Source organism: Camarhynchus parvulus, chromosome 17, assembly GCF_901933205.1.
Source record: "Camarhynchus parvulus chromosome 17, STF_HiC, whole genome shotgun sequence".
In the NCBI taxonomy this organism is placed as follows: Eukaryota; Metazoa; Chordata; class Aves; order Passeriformes; family Thraupidae; genus Camarhynchus; species Camarhynchus parvulus.
Window position 1 is genome coordinate 9,638,710 of NC_044587.1, and position 18,563 is coordinate 9,657,272.

Sequence of the window (18,563 nt, forward strand, 5' to 3'; positions counted from 1 at the left end):
GGGGATTTGGGCCAGCACCTTTCCAGCATTCCCAGAAACTCCCTTCAAAACTCTCTTCTTTTAATGGTCTGTGGCTGCTCCCTCCAAACCCAGGGGTCACATCCTCCCCAGAGAGCTACTGAACAACCCCACCTCAGTGTCAGCTCTCAGGGCAGACACCTGGGTACAAAAAAAAGAAGTGGAAATTCACTTTTGTCAAGGTTATCATTAGAATTTATTGATATGAGACAAACTTTGTATGTCACCATGTCAATGGAGGAACAGCATGTCCAGATGTCACAGAGCCCATCCCTGCCCTGGGAGCACAGGAGACCACACACACCCAGCTGGGTGGCACTGGGGACATTCCTGGGGCAGGAATGCTCCAGAAATACCTTGGATACCTTGGCTGGGTGGTTTGGCAGTCTGCAGCACCCAGCAGGGAAGGGCAGCTCACCCCAAGCCCCTCCAGTCACAGTGGGGAAAAGAAAACCTAAGAGGGGCTGAGATGCCAGGAATCCCTGCAGGGAGATGAGAGCTCCTGGGCCCTGTGGTTGCTCAGAGGAGCAGCTGGGGTGGGGACACATCCCCAGCAGGACAGCCCAGGCATGGCTGGAGCCTTCCCAAGGGGCAGCACAGCCATGCCATGCTCCAGCCTGGCATCTGCCCATGCAGAAGCAGGGTTTTTCTTTTAGCACAACCATCCCTGTGTTGTAACCACTCAGACATTCCCCTCTCACAGCACAGCCAGCCTGTCATCCATGCTTGTGGCTATGATGAAAATTATCTTTATAATCTTTACTGGAAATATATTTTATGCTGGATTCTACTTAAAAAAAAAAAAAGCCAAGTGCTGAGCTTTTGAGCTTTCATCTTCTCCCAGCATATGAAATATTTGGTTTGGTCCTAAGTATCTTGCTAAATGATTAGAGAGGGAATAGCAGAGTATTCCCCAGGCACCTGGTAAATCCACAATGGATTTATTGTAGAAACACACTAAACTCTCTAACTCGCTCCAAATGGATTTCAGAGCCCTCTAAAACCCTCCAGAGAATGAGCTGTTTGTGACAGGACACACAAAAAGCAACCCCAAGTTCAAGGAGTGACTGAGGAAAAGGACAGGGGACGTGCCAGCCCAGCCCCTGTGACAGGGCAGTGCCAGCCTGGCCATGGCACCACCTGCTGCACACCTGGAGAGGAGCCCCTGGCTCCAGGCACACACAGGTGTGAGCTGTGTGCTCCTCCTGGGCCTCCTGGGAGCTGTGACAAGTGACAGCGAGGGCTCTGCTCTCAGCCATCCGCTCCCAGCCCATCTCAGTTCCCTCTCACATGTAACAGCATTGATCTAGAGATCTCATATTGATGGGTAATTATACAGGATTAATTGCACATCAGTCCATTGTGGCTACAAGTTCATTAGGTTAATAACTCTACATAGTGACAGTAGTACAGTATCAGCTACTTCTCAATACAAACTCCCTACCCTAACCTTAATTTGTCGGTCAGAGGAAGACCTTCTAACACAGTGACCTCCCAATAACCCTTAACATTCATTTTAAAATCATTTTTTCTAGAAAACAAAAAAAAAAAATCCAGTGTGGGGAAAACGCACATATATAACCAAAGCAGTGCTTAACAACCACAGGAAAACAGAACATCATCTTGGACTCTTGTTTCAGCATCTTCTGTGGACCCTGGCAGTGTCACTCCCAAAGGGATCCTCAATGCTCCGTCAGTTCCCAAGTCCATTAAACCATTTCCCAGCTCCAGATGTTTCTGGCCTCTCACCATTGTCTGTAGCAAGAGCACACAGAAACACTTGCTCATGTGCACAAGACTTCCATCAGATTCCATGGAAGAGCTCTGGAAGGGTGCAGCCTTTCCTTCCAGAAGCCTGTTCTAGAGTGGCAGCACTCTCACCTTCTCTTCCAGCCAGGAGAGAGCTCCAAGTCCCTCCAAGTTTTACTCATTCCTTCTGCCCAAAGCTGTATGGGTATCCAATAAAACCCCTCTTACAGTATTCCCAGGAAATGATTCAGAAGAGGAGATGATTTTTCAACCAAATGAGATCCTCTGGTCCTGTGTGTCAGACCATGGCCAAGAGAATGAGCAGCTGCCATGGACGTCCCAACTGCAACAGCCAGGGAGGGTGGCCTGACTGTGAGGGACAGGCAAAGAGACCCAAAGTCACTCTGTGCTCGAGCTTGCCTCTTCCCTGGAGTCAAATGTTTGATTCCATTTGTTCTAGCAGGAACTGGTGGATCATGTCAAAAGTGGGACGATCTTTGATATCCCTGCTCCAGCATTTCAGCATCAGGTCGAACACAGGGTTAGGGCACAGAGGAGTCTGGGACAGATAGATCTGAAAGGAAGAGTCACAGTGCTTCAGTGGGCTTCTCACAAAAGAACTGAACCTTAACTCAAGTAACACCAAAAGACAGTTTCATTCCAGGGTTACAAGACACAGCCACCATGCAGTGTTTGGAATCCCTCCAGCTCCAGGCTGGCAGTGGAGTCTGGGCAGAGCCTCTCAAACAGCACCACGGACACTTTGCCAACTTGTCTGATGAGCTGCTCACAAAACAGGCCTTTGTCCCCCAGAAAACATAAATGCTTCTGAGGCATTTGTCCTCCAAGAGACAGCAAAACACAAACCAAAATCAAATTTACCACAATAAAATCCAAGTACTTGCAACTCACCGTAGACAGCCCATGAGGCTTTCTAAGCATCGTGACAGCTTGTTAGCAGAGACAGAAAAAACACCTTTTAGAGCTTATCTACAGCACAGCTTGGCAGAATCATTTTATTTCTCCCTCTCATTTTTTAGGCTCACTTCTTGCAGGCTCTTGGCTAATCATTAGTATTTGGGAGATGGTGAGTAAACCCCATATCATTTCATTTCCCTTAATTCTCTGCTTAATTCTCTTTATTCCCCTTAATTCTTTGGTGCTAAAGGTGAATTTTGGGGAGAACTGTTCTCCACAGCTTTGGGTACTGAGGAGATGGAGTGTCCTGCACCATCACTGGTATCTGTTGAGGGCAGCAGCAGTAGGGTCAAAATGACACAAAAGCCCTTCAGCAGCTGGAGATGACCAAAGGCTTCTTGGAGATACTACAGGGAGAATCAAATCCCTGGGAAACAACAACTGCTCCCTCCCTCGACAAATCCCTCCTGCTCCCTCATCTTCCAGAGGCAATGCTGGTGGGAGAGTGCTGACAGAGGAAAGGAGCAGCAGGACTGTGTGGGAGAGCCTGGAAAAGCTGAAGACAGAGCAGAGTGAAGTGGTTTAGAACAGGAAATAAACAGGACAGGGCCAAGAGGTTCTTCCAGCGGGACTCCAAGAGAGGAAAACTGGTGCAGTGAGCCCAGAAAAAGGAGGAGAGAGGGAAGACAGGTGAGAAGCTGAGCAGGACACAGGTGAGAAGCTGAGCAGGACACAGGTGAGAAGCTGAACAGGACACAGGTGAGAAGCTGAACAGAACACAGGACAGAGGTGAGAAGCTGAGTAGAACACTGGTGAGAAGCTGAATAGAGCACAGGACACAGGTGAGAAGCTGAGTGGAACACAGGGCACAGGTGAGAAGAAGCAGACACTGCTGCAGCTGAGGTGAGGGCAGCAGGGAGGAACATCCAGCAGGAAGGGGGTGGCTGAGGGAAGGAAGGGAAGGAAGAGAAGAGCTGTTTGTTCTGTTTGTTGCTCACCTGCCTGCCCTGGCTGCGGAAGAACTCGCCCGTGTTCTCGATGACCTGCTCATCAGTCAGGAGGCTGTAGGGCTGCTCCTTGCACAGCACAAACATCTCCCACAGGGTCACCCCAAAGGCCCACACGTCACTGGCTGTGGTGAACTTGCCCTGTGGACAGAATCACAGAATAATGAGGTTGGAAGAGACCTCTTAAGATCATCGAGTCCAACCTGTGCCCTAACACCCAACCAGACTATAGCACCAAGTGCCATGTCCAGTGTTTTTTTAAACACATCCAGAGATGGTGATTCTACCACCTCTCTGGGAAGAGCATTCCAGTACTTTATTTATTTTTTCCTAATATCCAACCCATCCCTTCCCAGATGTAGCTTGAGACTGTGTCCTCTAGTTCTGTCAGAGACCAGCCCCACCTGTCTGCAACCTCCCTTCAGGAAGGTGTGGAGAGCAATAAGGTGTCACCTCTGAGCCTCCTTTTCTCCAGGCTGAGCACGCCCAGCTCCCTCAGTGGTTCCTCTCAGGGTTTGTGTTCCCAGCCCCTGTCCAGCCTCGTTGCCCCCTCTGGATCATCTCAATGTCCTTCCCAGCCTGAGGGGCCAGAGCTGGACACAGCACTCAGGGTTTGGCCTCACCAGCACTGAGCACAGGGGAACAATGACCTTCCTGCTCCTGCTGCCAGAGAGGATCTGCTCAGCCCAGCAAAACCCATTTTATAAAACCCTCCCAGCCTGCAGCCTCTGCAGCCCAACACCTGGAGAGATGCTCCAGACAGAGCCAGCACAGCAGCTGAGCTGCCCCCAGCCACACCATGGGCATGCCAGGGCTGTTTGTAGGGCAGCAGCAGCACCTGGGGGCCCCACAAACCCTAAGAAGGTGCAGCTTTCACTGGGGCAAAGCTCTCTAACAGGGAGCAGGTCCCAGAGAAGGACAGACATCTGTCCCTCCTGAGACAGTCTGTTTGCAGCAGGATAAAATAAACTGAGGGAGGGGGGACAGTCACTGCCACCTCCACCCAGAAGAGCAGAGCTCACAGAAAAGCCTTTGAAAGGGAAGCAAAGCCCCCAGGGTGAAAGCAGAGCCAGAGCAGACTCCAGACTCTTAGAGAAAGGCCCAAGATAATTTTAATTTTTGCACATGTAAGGAGCCAGTGACAATCTTCTTGCTGTCCCTGTTTTCTGTCTTCAAAAAATGTGCCCAAACTGGCTGTGTTTGGAACAATGTGTTTCTGGAGAAGTAAAAAGAGGATTGCTCAGCAAATAACACAAAACACTTGAGGGGCTGGAGGGCCTGTTTGGGCAGAAAACATCCCAGGCCCACTTCAGCCAGGCTTATCTGGCAGCCCCTGCAGTCTGTCGAGGTTTGGAGGATGTTCACACCGGGGAGCATGGGAGTGATTTATGGTTTAGATGCAGCCATAAGCAGGAAAAGAGGGTGGATTTCAGAGAGCTTGGGCCTGGCAGCCAGGTAATTACAATTTTGCTGGGTACTTGGAGAGCATGTTGTAAGAAAGTAACTCACCAACTACTGCAAGGAAAAAAAAAAGTTAAATATCTTTCAGACGATGTGTTTGGGATGTGGAACAATCTCCTGAGGGGAGACAGCAAGACCCTTAAATGTGAAAAAAACCCCACATCCTCAAACCAGACACTTGAAACCCAGGAAGTTTTGTCCCTGCCCCTCTCAGCTTCCCAACTGAGGGGATAAACGGAGCAAGGCAACTTCCTTAAAATTCCAGCAGGAGTGCCAGGCACTCATGCCCAGATGAGGCCTGAGGGATGTGATGCCATCCAGAGAGACCTGGACAAGCTCAAGCAGTGACCCACAGGAACCTCAGGAGGTTCCAGCAGTGCTGGAGCTGCCCCTGGGTCAGGAGGAGCCCCAGGACCAACCCAGGCTGGGTTGAGCAGCTGGAGCAGCCCTGGAGAGGGAGCTGGGGGTGCTGGGGGTGAGAGCTGGAGCTGCCCCAGCCCTGAGCCCTGGGCTGAGCCAGCGTGGGCAGCAGGGCAGGGGGATTGTGCCCCTGTGCCCTGGGCTCAGGTGAGACCCCACCTGCAGAGCTGCCCCAGCCCTGGCCCAGCACAGGGAGGAGCTGGAGCTGCTGCAGAGATCCAGAGGAGGCTCCAGGGGGATCAGAGGATGGAGCAGCTCTGCTGGGAGGAGAGGCTGGCACAGCTGGGATTGTTCACCTGGACAGGAGAAGCTTTGGGGGGACCTCAGTGTGGCCTTGCAGGGCCTGGAGGGGCTGGCAAGAAAGCTGCAGAGGGACGTTTACAAGGTCTGGAGGACAGGACACGGGAATGGCTCCCACTGCCAGAGGGCAGGGCTGGATGGGATATTGGGAATTGGGAATTGTTCCCTGTGAGGGTGGGCAGGCCCTGGCACAGGGTGCCCAGAGCAGCTGGGGCTGCCCCTGGATCCCTGGCAGTGCCCAAGGCCAGGCTGGGCAGGGCTGGGAGCAGCCTGGGACAGTGGGAGGTGTCCCTGCCATGGCTGGGGTGGCACTGGATGGGATTTAAGCTCCTTCCAACCCAAAGCATTCCATGACATTCTGTATTTCCAAGGCCAGGCTCCTTTCCCAGGATCTGAGTTATGCCCAACACAACCCCATGGATTTCTCACCAGGTGCAGCACAGATATTGATATTCCCAGATATTGGTGATTGCCTGGCACAGCTGTGCCAGGGAAGGGAAGGGAAGGGAAGGGAAGGGAAGGGAAGGGAAGGGAAGGGAAGGGAAGGGAAGGGAAGGGAAGGGAAGGGAAGGGAAGGGAAGGGAAGGGAAGGGAAGGGAAGGGAAGGGAAGGGAAGGGAAGGGAAGGGAAGGGAAGGGAAGGGAAGGGGTTTGTGCAGTGCCTACCAGCAGGATGCTCTCCCAGGCCATCCAACGGATGGGCAGCACAGCTCTGCCCTGGATCCTGTAGTAATCCCCACTGTAGAGGTTCCTGCTCATGCCAAAGTCTGCAATCTTGATGGTGTGGTTGTTGCCCACCAGGCAGTTGCGAGTGGCCAGGTCCCTGTGCACAAAGTTCAGGGATGCCAGGTACTTCATCCCCGAGGCAATCTGGGTGGCCATGTACAGCAGGTTGGAGTGGCTGCAGCAAAGGGAAACACAACAGAGAAAAATCACTGGAGTTCCCCCACACTCAGGACTTCATTGTATTTGATGTGTTAGTGACCTGTTGTTTTATTTTCTGCCATAACAGCGGAACCAAACTGTCTCATTCCAGCCAAGATCCTGAGCTGAGTAAGCAGGAACAGACAGGCTCTCCCTGAAATTCAGGCCTTCACAACCTGACATCCTTTAGATTTATTTTTTTCAATATCAAACATTAATTTCAAGATTTTCAAAGAGTTTGTGCATCAAAGCACCAACTTTTAGCAGAGAGACATGAAAAATTGAGCTCAGAATCTCATATCTTAAAAACTGCTTAGCCTGGTATTTCAAACACCACCACTCTTGAATGCTTATATTAACATAAGTGTGTCACTTCACATTAAAGAGAGTTGACTTGGCTTTAAATATGCTAAACATTACTGAAAATAGAAACAGATGCATTTTCCATCTAATTTAATTTTAATTCCTCCACTAGCTAAATGAAGATAGGATTAATAAAGCTGCAGGACACACAGACAGAGTTTGGACCATCAGACTCAGCATTCCTCCCACACTGTTGCTCTGTGCTGCTCAGCCTGTTTCCCACTGCTGATGCTCAATTGCTTCACACAACCAAGAACACATCTGATAAACTGCTCACAGTTTGTATTTTTCCAGTAAAGGTCAGAAAAAGAGGCCTTTGCCACCAGAACACAAAGAAGAAGGAGACTATCACAGAATCATGGAATGGTTTCAGTTGGAAGGGACTTTAAAGATCATTTTGTTCCACCCCCTGCTTTGGGCAGGGACACCTTCCACTATCCCAGGTTACTCCAAGACCTTCCCAGCCTGGCTTTGGACACTCTCAGGATTGGGACAGCCACAGCTTCTCTGGGCACCCAGTGCCAGGGCCTCACCATCCTCTGAGTAAAGACTTTCTACCTAAAATCTAATCTAACCCTGTCCTCTGGCAGTGTAAAACCATTCTCCCTACCCTGTCACTATCTGTCTGTATAAAAAATCCTTCTTCCTACTTTTTATAGGTTCCAGAGCAGTAACCACTCCCCTGTGCCCTGATAACCTGGCTGCTGCCCTGTGGCACAGCAATGGCACAGCCTCCAAGGCCCCAGGTTTTCTCTTCCCCAGCTCTGCTGTGGGTCCCTCCCTGCCTGGGGCTGCTCTCCCCATGCTCCCTGTCCCACCTGAGCCCTGGCAGGGTCCCATCAGCAGCTTCCTCCTAGCTCCTGCCCCTGCCCAGGCAGTTCCCAAAGCTCCACACAGACAGCTCCATGAGCAGAGGGCCAGGCTGGGATGGGGCTGGATGGGGCTGGATGTGACAGACCCCTCAGCAGAGTCACTGTGGTGCCTCAGGGCAGCACCCCAAAGGCAGAGGGGCAGAGCTGCCTTTGTAAGAGCAGCAAAGATGATGGAGAAGAAGCTGGGAAAGGGGCTCAGCCTGGGCAAAGGAGGCTCAGGGGGCCCTTGTGGCTCTGCACAGCTCCTGCCAGGAGGGGACAGCTGGGGGGGTTGAGCTGTGCTCCAGGGAACAGGGACAGGAGCAGAGGGAACAGCTCAGGCTAAGCCAGGGGAGGTTTGTGTTGGATATTGGGGAAAATTTCTTCACCCAAATGTTGTCAGGTCTTAGCACAGGCTGCTCAGGGCAGTGCTGGACTCACCATTCACCATTTAGAAGGACATGGTGGCTGGGAGAACATCAATAATCTCAGAGAATATTTCATGATCTTAGAACATCAATGATCTTTCCAACCTAAATGATTCTGTGAGCAGCCAGCCAGAGACAGCAGGGAGATGCATTTCAAGTACCAGAGAGCCACAAGGAGTGAAGAATGTGTGATCCCTGTGCATGAAAGGGCTGCTCCCACCTCTGATGCACCAAACCCTGGATCTGGAGCTGGGTGGGGTGGCTGCACCTTGTCACATCCCTCAGATGCCCTCAGGCACCAGCAGAACCAAGCTCAGAAAGGGGCAGGGGCACTCCTGTCACTGCCAGGACACAACCCCTTCAGAGCTGCCTGTGTGACACTCGCTGCCTGGCAGGGACAAAAGGAGAGGCTGAAGGATCAGGGGGAGACAATGAAAAACTCAAGGCAGAGCCAAGTAATGGAAAGCAAGGAAGAGCAACGTGGGTGACAGTGCTGAAGTCAAATGAGAAGCAAGGAGAAGATAAAGAAAGAACATTTTGAGGCTTTGGCCAGGAAAAAAAGCCACAAATGTAAAGGTGAATGAGGTTTCAGATGGGCAGAAGGGGCAGGAGACTGGAGAGAGCTGGAATCTATTTCTTCTCAGACATAAACCCTCTCTTCTCCTACAGCTCCTGCATGTCTGCCTGCAGGACACCAGGTTAACACTCCTGACAGGACCACTGACAGGTCCTGGCAGCAAAGCTGGTGTTGTCTGGCCAGGGTAAAACCCAGGCACCTCCTGCCCAGCCCATCAGAGCTGGCTCTGCCTGCCTTGTGCCTGAACCACAAATCCCAGTACTCCTTTGGGGAGGAGCACACCAAGGCTCAGCAATGCTGCAGCTCCTGCTCAGTGCAGGGCTCCTTATCAAGCAGAATATATTAGTCTACATGACTCTCCTCTGGGAAAAGCACTTCTGCAACAGCAGAGATGTTTTTATGGCAGATTTAATCCTTCCACTGAGGAGGGAGACAAGTGCCACTGCTGAACAAAAATGGTTTTCTTTGCCAAATATTCTCCTTCTGTTGGCTGGTGAAATCTTCTCCTTACTGAAGCTCCACACTCAGCTCCTCTCATACAATATTTTTTGGACACCAGAGAACATATGAACCTTCTTAAAAGCCTAAGAAAAATTCTTGATTTTTGTCCGAAAATTCTTGTTGTAATGCAACTGGTTTTCATATCAATGAAATATCCACTAACATAAAGAGATGGTCACCTCAAAAAATACATCTAAGATGGTCTCTGTGACCAGAACAGCTCTGCCAGGGGCACTTCAGGGGAACACAGACTCCAGAGGCCTCAGGGACAACCCCACACCATGGCAAGGGCCAGGCTGCAGGAGGGTCCCTGCTGGGAAGGCACAGCAGATAAAACTGATTCATCCCAACAAGCCAAGCAGCTTCTCTTACGTGACACAGGGGATGTTGTTGGAAATGGCAAACTTGCTGTAGATCTCCCTGTGGGACAGGAACTGGTTGAGGTCCCCGTTCTCCATGTACTCTGTGATCATGCACAGCGGGTCCTCCCGCACGCACACGCCCAGCAGCCGGATGATGTTGGGGTTCTTCAGCCTGGACATGATCTTGATCTCCTTCAGGAAATCATTCCTTGTAAAACAGAAAACACCTGTGAATCACCTTGAAAACACCTGAAGCCGTTCCTTTGCCTGAGGACAGCACAAGGGCTGTGTTCTGAGTTCAGAGTAATTTACGCTCTGCACGCACGAGTGTGAAACTGGTTCTGAGCTCCCTCAGCAAACAGAATTAATGCAGCATTTCAGGCTGACATTGCAGCTCCCCCTACCCCCCACTCCCTGCTGTGTCCTGCTCCTTCCAGGAACACATGGAATACACACCCCAGACCCACAGCAGTCCCCAGGGCTGCCCTGTGCTTGGGGGGTGTTTGCTTTCCTCCCCAGCTGTTGGCACTGCAGGTGCACTCACCTGGCTGTTTTGTTGACATCTGATCTCAGCATTTTCACTGCCACAAGAACAGGCTGGTGAGTGAACTCTGAGGATGAGACTCCCAGGAATTCCAGCAGGCCATCAGCTTCACAGAGGTGCACCTGCAGGGCAGAGGCAGCTCTAAGAGCACACACAGGCAGAAATCCAGAGGAAAACAACGTCACAGCCAGGTCACCGCTGGCAGAATGAACCAGGGAATGATCCAGTGAAGGTGACACAACTGTGATCAGGAATGACCCAAGGGCTGGCCCTAGATCCTGACATAACACAGCCCATGGCCTAGGAGCCCCCAGGGACCAAAGCCAGGTGAGTCCCCACACACTGGGTTTACTGCACTGCTGCAGCAGCCTGGACCAGCCCTGCTCACCCAGCACCCACTGGGGATGTCCAGGAAGGCTCCTGAGCCTGGATGTGTCTGCTCTGCACTAAAGCACCTCACACAACCCCAGAACCATCAAACCATGGCCTGGGTCAAGGCATTGCTCAGACTTCACTGAGGAGCATCCAAGAACTACAGCCAGTTATCCAAAATCCTCAAATTCCAGAGGGCAAAAAAACAAAAAAGGAGAGAAGTGTGTGCATATGTGTCCCTGATATGAGCACCTCACCTGTAGGTATACCCAGAGATAAAGAGATAAATACTCCAATGACTACACACAATTCCAAATTCCTTCCAGTAAATTAATGGTTAGTGATATAAAATTACTGCCAGGGTTGTACAAGAAGGGGTGACAAGACACTTTCTTAAGAAGCTACCAGAATGTGCATCCAAATGGAGAACTGGGTGGGGAAAGCAGACAGACCTGAGGGTGTGGATAGGAAAAAGGACTGGGAAAGAGGAGCAGACTGGATGTGTCAGTCAGAGACCTGCAGCAGTGAGGGAATGTAATGGGAGCATGATGAATTTTGTATGAAGAGAGCAGCAAGAACTGATGTCACAAGCATGGTGAGGGGGAAAATGAGACAGCAGAGAAAATGGGACAAACCTGCAGAACAGGAATGAGGGTACAAAGATGCTGCTGCAGTCCCACAGAGAATGAATCTGCTGTGGGAAAGCACAACCATGAGACCTGGGACAGGTCAGAGCCACAGGACTAAGCACAGGTAATTCCAAGGTGATGTGTCACCAGGGAGGGGTGGTGCTGCTTCCCTGGGAGCAGGGAAAACAAAAGACTGGAAGGAAGGAAAAGAAAAGTGGAGACCTGAAAGAAGCAATGATCCCTGTTTGTAGGAGCACACAGAGCCAGAGCAGCAGAGCAGAGCACATGATGGCCACTGGGGAAAGACCAAGGAGAAGTGACAGGAAAATGTGGTGCAGCACATTTGCAAAAGAGCATGGATACATGGAAAGGAACAGGCTCTGAATCCATCCTCAAGGAAAATGGAGATGGGAGAGCCATGTCCATTGAACACAGAGGAGGAGTTATTACAGTTATTAGAAGGACAGTATGAGAGGGAAGGAGAAACCAGAAACAAACCAATGAGAAAATCCTCTCTGTCCCACTTTTGGAGCACAGAGCAGGATGCAGGCAACAGCAGAAAAGGCTGCACTGACAGCCAGGTGAGGAGGATGAAGATGCCAGCACCTCCCCAGAAAGCAGTGAGCCAGGAAGAAGTGAGGGGACAGGAAAGGGACTGGGGTAGGGAAGGTGGGGTGTCAGAATGGAGGAACCACAAAGATGGGCACATCACAGAGCAGGAGGCAGTCAGAGAAGGGCTGTGCTTGCCAAAATGTAATAGAAAAGCAAAATTTAGGGCTGTGAGTGAACAAAAGCTGGGAAGAGAAAAGACAGCGGAAAAGTGAGAGCAGGAGAGGGAAAGACCTGCTCAGGATGGAGCTACAGATGGTGTGAAAATGAAGCAGAGAGAGAAGAAAAAGCAAGGTGAAAACGTTAACAGCTTGAAAGGAGCTCAAGGAGCCAAGGGAAAGTTTGGCAGATGACACATGTGTGCATCATCCTGCCTGAGGCTGCTGACAAACTGGGGCTTGACAAGCAGCAATGCCCGAAAATATGAGGGTGCCACAGTGCTTGGGAAATGTCTGTCTTTGCTTGGGTCAGTGTGCAGAGCACCCCCAGAACCTACACCTGTGACTGGGAGAGCTGTTCTAGCAGCCAGGATCAGTGTTAGCTGACTGTGGAGAGTTTTCAAACCCACGTGTCTAAAGGTGGGTGGCAGCCATCACATCTGAGATGTCCATGGAAGATGTGAAAGTCTGAATTCCCAACTTTAGGTGGGAATTTACAGAGATATGGATAGCAAACAGAAAAAGTTTGCAAGTTCCTCTATTGACGAAGACCCCAGTGGTACCAAGCAGAGCCTCACAGCTGCTCAGTGGCTTGGCCTGGGGGATATCAGCTTTTCCCAAGGGTGACTGTAATTTTAACTAAAAGGGCAAACACACATTTCAATTTTAACTAAAACACTGGAATGCAGAACCCTCAAGTCCCACTGAGCAACATCTCAGAAGACTCCTCTGTGCCAAGCACCTCCTCCCTGCTGGAGGACAAGCAGCAGAGTGGCTGTATGTAGGGGGATAGAATATAAGAATGATAGTGTAGAAAGTAATGTTACCCCTAAGGAGTTGCAGCTGGGACAATTATCAAAGATTAGGAAAAGGCCTGGCTTTAACAGGCCACAGCTGTAAGCAATGAGAAGAAGAGTGCTATAAAAGAGTGGGGTGGCTGGTTGAGAAGGGAGCTGGAGTCAGTTGGCTGCTTTGTGAAGAAGAAAGAGTCTCTGAGGAACTGCCCACAAGAAACACCAAGAAGGTGTGAAACTTTTGCAATAAGGAGACAACAGTACGGAACCCCTGCAATAAGACGACAACAGGCAAACACACATTTTAATTTTAACTAAACACTGGAATGCAGAACCCTCAGTCCCGCTGAGCAACACCTCTGTGCCAGGCACCTCCTCCCTGCAGGAGAACCAGCAGCAGAGTGGCTGTACCTCTCCAAACTGTCCTTCCCCCAGCTTCTCCTTGAGGCGCAGCTGCTGCCGGGGGAACTCCCCCACAGAGATGTCCTTCTTGGTCAGGGAGTCCACGGTCAGCGCGGGCACTGCGTACATGTTGTTGCCAGTGACCCCCTGCAGGTGCACGATGTCGGTCTCAGCATAGTGGGGCACGTTGTTCTGGAAGCCTTGGTGAGGGGTGGACTTGGTCAGGTCGGGCTCAGCGTAGTCCCCGCTGCACACTGAGGGGAGCAGAGACAGGGCAGTCACACCTCACCCCCTCAGAACCAGTGTGGCCCAGTTCCCACTCCTCCCAACCCCACAGCTCTGGGAATTCGCTGCCTTGTGCTGAGGGGCACCTACATGGGACATGTGGGAAATAAATTTGTAGAGAATTCTCAAAGCCTCACATATATATATATATAGTATGCATAGTATCTCACATAGTATGCATCTGTATGCAAACTTTGAAATAAAAAATACTAATTAAAAATGCCATAAAATAAAACAGATATTACTAAAGGAGAAATAGAACTAGAAACAAGTTTCAGAATATATAATAAAGAAATACAGAAATATATAACAAAGAAATAAAAAGAGAAATATAATAAAGAAATATAATATCGAAAAAGAAAAATATGAAGAAATAAAAATAAAAAAGAAATATATAATTAAGAAATAAAACTAGTTACTTTAAAAAAATAAGATACATTGTACTAAGACCTACCAAGAGTAGTTTTAAATGATTAGCTTTAAAGCATTTACAACATAGTATAGCAAAAGCTAATACACAAAATACGCTTAAAATGTATTGTAATTAGGAAATAGTTACCTTCTAATTATAACATTTATATTGTCTCACCCTTCACATAAAACTAAAAATAAAATAAGAGTTTTTAAAACACACCTCAGTTGTCCCATCTCTAGGTCAAAAAAGGGCTTAATCCAACAGGGACACACTGCTCTATTTTACCCAGAACAACACCTGCGAGCTGCCAGCAAATTCCTGCTCAACACAGCCTGCTCTAGCCAGCCATGGCAGCTACAGGTCCTGCCCAGACAGGGAGGCGAGTCTGAAGTGATTTTCTGTTCCTGATTTATCCTAAGTACAATCAGTTCCCATTACCTGGTGCAGGGATGTTGTTTGCAACATCAAACTTGCTCTGGATTCCCTCCTGCAACAAGAACTGATGGAGGTTTCCATTTCCCATGTCCCCTGGTAGCAAACTGCTCTCCCTCTTACAGCTTATTCACATAAATATGGGGTAATGCTTTAGAATTAACTCCCTGCAGGGTCAGTATTACCCAGAACATTTGTTCTGCTTCAAATTCACACCCTGGCTCAATCCAATCAGTCTCCCTGGGTAGAATAATGCTGGATCTTAGCAACTTGTCAGTGTGAGGAATGCAGCACTGCCCTTCCATTCACTGAGTACTAAACACTGTTGGAAACATTCCCTTCTGTGGGGGTCCAAAAGCTCCCCGGGGGCTGGAAGCCAGGACACCACAGACAATTCCCTGCTCTATTTCCTTCTGGTGTTTCTATAGGAATTTCAAAGAGCCCTGGCTGCAGGAAAAGGTGTTAAAGGTCTTCTCCCAAGAGTGCTGCAGGCAGCATCTCCACAAATGATGTGTGATTGCTCTGACTGCCCAAACCAGCTGCTCAAAGATGACCTGGGTAATAAATAAACAGTCTTCAAATAAAACAATAAAAGGCCAGACCCTCTAGTGGGACTGCTGCTCCAGCTGTCACAGCTCCATGCCAAGAAGTGCCAGTGGTCCACAATACTGCCTGAGCTCCCTGGCTTATTGCATTGCACAGGAGCCAAAGATAGCAACTTGGACACTGACAAGGGGCACATTTTACAATCTGACAGAAATAATAAAAGAAGAAACGTGCAGCTTCCGGACACTGATGATGTTACCTGAATCCTCTGCACTTTGGGAGAGCTCTGGAAGCTTCTGGAGCAGTGTAGCTGGCTGGTGGTATTCCAAATCCAGTGGGAAAGCACGTTCATAGGTGGGGTTTGACTGGTGGATCTGGGTCTGGTTGTTGGCAATGGTGTAGCTGTAGAAGGAGAGGCGAACAGTGGCATCCTCCTCCAGGATTCGACGTGGGGCCTGCAGAGGAGAGGGAAAAACCAAACCAAAACACTGAGGCAATGCTCAGCTGTTAAGTAATGCCTTGGCTGCAACCACAGCAACTTCCAGTAATATCTTGGACAGGGCTGGCATCGTCCCCTGCTGTGACAGCAGCTTTAGCTACTCCATGGAGCTGTGCTTTTCACACAGTTCTGAGCTCATTAGGGTTAATGATTAGTTCTGAGCTTGTGTCTACAAAATAGCCCCACTGTATTACCTTTTCCAACCTTTTTTGAACATATTGCTTCCAAAGAATGATGATTATAATCATCAGGAGCAGCAGAATAATAGCCACAAGGCAGCCCACGAGGATGGAGGTGTTGGAGTCATCTGCCTTCTCCCCTATCCAGGTGCTGGTTACAGAAGATGTGGTTCCTGCAATCACAGAGAAGCAGAATCTGGGGTTAAAGCACCAGAGGTTTTCTGTGCCAGGCAACTCCCTACAGCCTGGTAGAGAAAAGATCTTGGGCAGCTCCCTGAACATTAACACCAGCTGTGTTCACATTTTGCTTTTAGCAGAAATTCTCATTTTGGAGGCTCAAAGAGCTATGAACTGTGCAGAGAACTTCTGCAATCAAAGATTGCTGTGAGCAGAAAAGATTCCTGCAGTGGATCCATCCTAGAGCAGTCAGTGCTCAGAGTTTCACTGGCTCCACAAAAGCCCCCAGCCATGTTCTGGTGCAGCTCTGGCCAGCTGAGGCTCAGGGGACTGTCACATGCTGCCCTGTGCACCAGGCACTGATCATGCCATCCCCAGATCTCCAGAAATGGAGAGAAAGACCATGTTAACTAGGATGTTCCTGTGAAATTCCCCAACACCTGAGCCCTTGGCATGGCCAAGGGGCAGAATCCTTACCCCAGGTGCCCTCAGTAGCGTTGTGCTCTGTTTCCAGGAGCTCCGTGGTGCTTGTGGCTGCCGTGACAAAACTGGGATTCACACTCTCCATGTCTGCGGAAGGAAGGGCAGAGTGTCAGCCCAACAAACCCTCCCTGCTCCTGTCAGCGGCCCCTGCAATCCCAGCCCCAGCAGGAGGGGGCTGCTGTTCAGGCAGCAGAGCAGGAACAGGAGGGGCTGCTGTCTGCAAGGTAAGCAACAAGCAGCACCCAGGGAATTCCTCCCTCAGGAATGTCCTCTCACTACAGCTGATTAAAGACGTTGGAGTAGAAAGCTACAGCCACACCTTCCCTGTCAGTCCTGGTGGTTTTCTCCAAAATTTTTGTCCTTTTCCTCCAGAGCCTTTTAAAGCACCTCAGGCATTGACTTCTGCATCACAATTAAGACTTAAGGAAAAAAAAGTCAGCCTCTGTTTTTTAATAATAATTTTTAAAATAATTTTTTAATCTGCTAAACTTGATCTCATAATCTCTACATTTACTTGAATTATTCCTAACAAAATATTTGGTAAAAAGAAGCAAAAATCAATGTCATAGCCAGCAGGCAGCTGGGGAAGTTGAGGCAGGTACTGATCTCTTCACTCTGGTGACCAGGGACAGCACTCAGAGGAATGGCTGGGGCTGGGCCAGGGCAGCTCAGGCTGAGCTCAGGGCAAGGTTCTTCCCCCAGAGGGTGCTGGCACTGCCCAGGCTGCCCAGGGAATGGGCACGGCCCCGAGGCTGCCAGAGCTCCAGGAGCCTTTGGACAGCGCTGCCAGGGATGGACAGGGTGGGGTTGTTGGGGGGCTGGGCAGGGACAGGGGCTGGGCTGGGGGATCCCTGTGGGTCCCTCCCAGCTCAGGATATTCTGTGATTCCATGAAATCAGCCAGGGATGTGCTGAATTATCCATCATCCAGGCTGCAACTGGCTGTGGCACAGGCCAATTGTGCAGGCAGCCACTCCCCAGGAACCTGAGCTGACAATGTGGATATGTCCTCAAATCAGAAGCACTGTGCTCTCCTGGCTTTTCATTTTGTGCTCCACTGTGCAGCCTTTCAGAATCAGTTTGCAAACCTCAGGGTGATAAAAAGGAGCTCACACGGATTTCTCAAGTACAGAACAACTTAAGTTTCCCTTTCCTTTGGTTTGTGGGAGGCAGGGCCTGGACTGGATGATCCTGGTGGGTCCCTTCCAGTTCAGGATACTCTGTGATTCTGTCACAGACATATTTTCTAAAAAATCCTTTCACTAGGATCTTTTCTCCTGAGAATCTGGGAAGCTTCAGCTTCTCCATGTTTTGCTACTTTAGAATGTGATTTAGAGAATTGTTTACCCAGCATGTGAATTGTTTTTACTTGATGACCAATGACAGCCAGCTGTGTTGAGGCTGTGAGCAGTCACAAGATTTTATTATTCCTTCCTTTCTAGCTTTCTGATGTCTACTTTCTCTTTCTTTAGCATAGTTTTAATATATCATTTTCCTTTAATACAATATATATCATAAAATAATAAATCAGCCTTCTGAAACATGGAGTCAAGATTCTCATCTCTTCCCTTGCTGAAGTTACCTGCAAATTCCACATGATTTTATGACCTGTTTCAAAAAAAAACAACTGCTCTACAGTCCAAGTTTTGGTTGCCCTGGTCGTGCTTCTGCTCACATGCACCAACACTGGCTTGGAAAGCACCCACTGCACCTTTCAGCCCCTTCAGTGCCTGTACAACTGTGGGAACCCAGGAAATTCCTCTGGCTGCCCTGGAGGACTGGAGACCCTGTCAGAGGGCTCAGAGACCTTGGCACAGAGCCCAGGACCCCTGTGCCTTTGATTTAGCCCTCGGAAAAAACAATTACCAACCTTTATATGAAGGATTACAAGCCACGACAGTTTAGGTAGAATGACAGTGAGTCTATCACGGGGTGAAAAAGTAGATTTTGGGGTTTTTAGAATGGGGGTTCAGGGGGCAAGATGGAGGAATCTGGGCATGTCCAGCCTTTCTCCTTCTTGGCCTCCATCTTCTGCTGTGATGGTGGCACTTTTGGATTGGTTTAGAGTAGAAGCTCACTGTCTAACATAGGTGATAGGTATTGGGAAGTTACTTGTAAATATTGTACATGTAGTTTTTAGTATAAAGACATAACACCGCCCT

General features: G+C 49.6%; 1 protein-coding gene across 2 annotated transcripts in view; it reads right to left on the reverse strand.

The window, feature by feature from the left end:
• Positions 1-200: 200 nt before the first annotated feature.
• The window catches only part of LOC115910796 (discoidin domain-containing receptor 2-like), a 61,123-nt gene continuing 42,760 nt past the window's right edge, over positions 201-18,563 (reverse strand). The window contains exons 9-17 of one of the 2 annotated variants that reach the window (XM_030961235.1): positions 16,397-16,489; positions 15,758-15,915; positions 15,324-15,519; positions 13,396-13,640; positions 10,423-10,544; positions 9,889-10,086; positions 6,539-6,773; positions 3,684-3,833; positions 201-2,341 (exon numbers count right to left, since the gene is read on the reverse strand). In XM_030961235.1, the coding sequence (XP_030817095.1) occupies positions 2,201-2,341; positions 3,684-3,833; positions 6,539-6,773; positions 9,889-10,086; positions 10,423-10,544; positions 13,396-13,640; positions 15,324-15,519; positions 15,758-15,915; positions 16,397-16,489 (1,538 nt within the window). In that variant the 3' untranslated portion in view covers positions 201-2,200. The remainder of the gene's footprint in view (positions 2,342-3,683; positions 3,834-6,538; positions 6,774-9,888; positions 10,087-10,422; positions 10,545-13,395; positions 13,641-15,323; positions 15,520-15,757; positions 15,916-16,396; positions 16,490-18,563) is intronic. The other variant, XM_030961234.1, reaches the window with a different exon arrangement.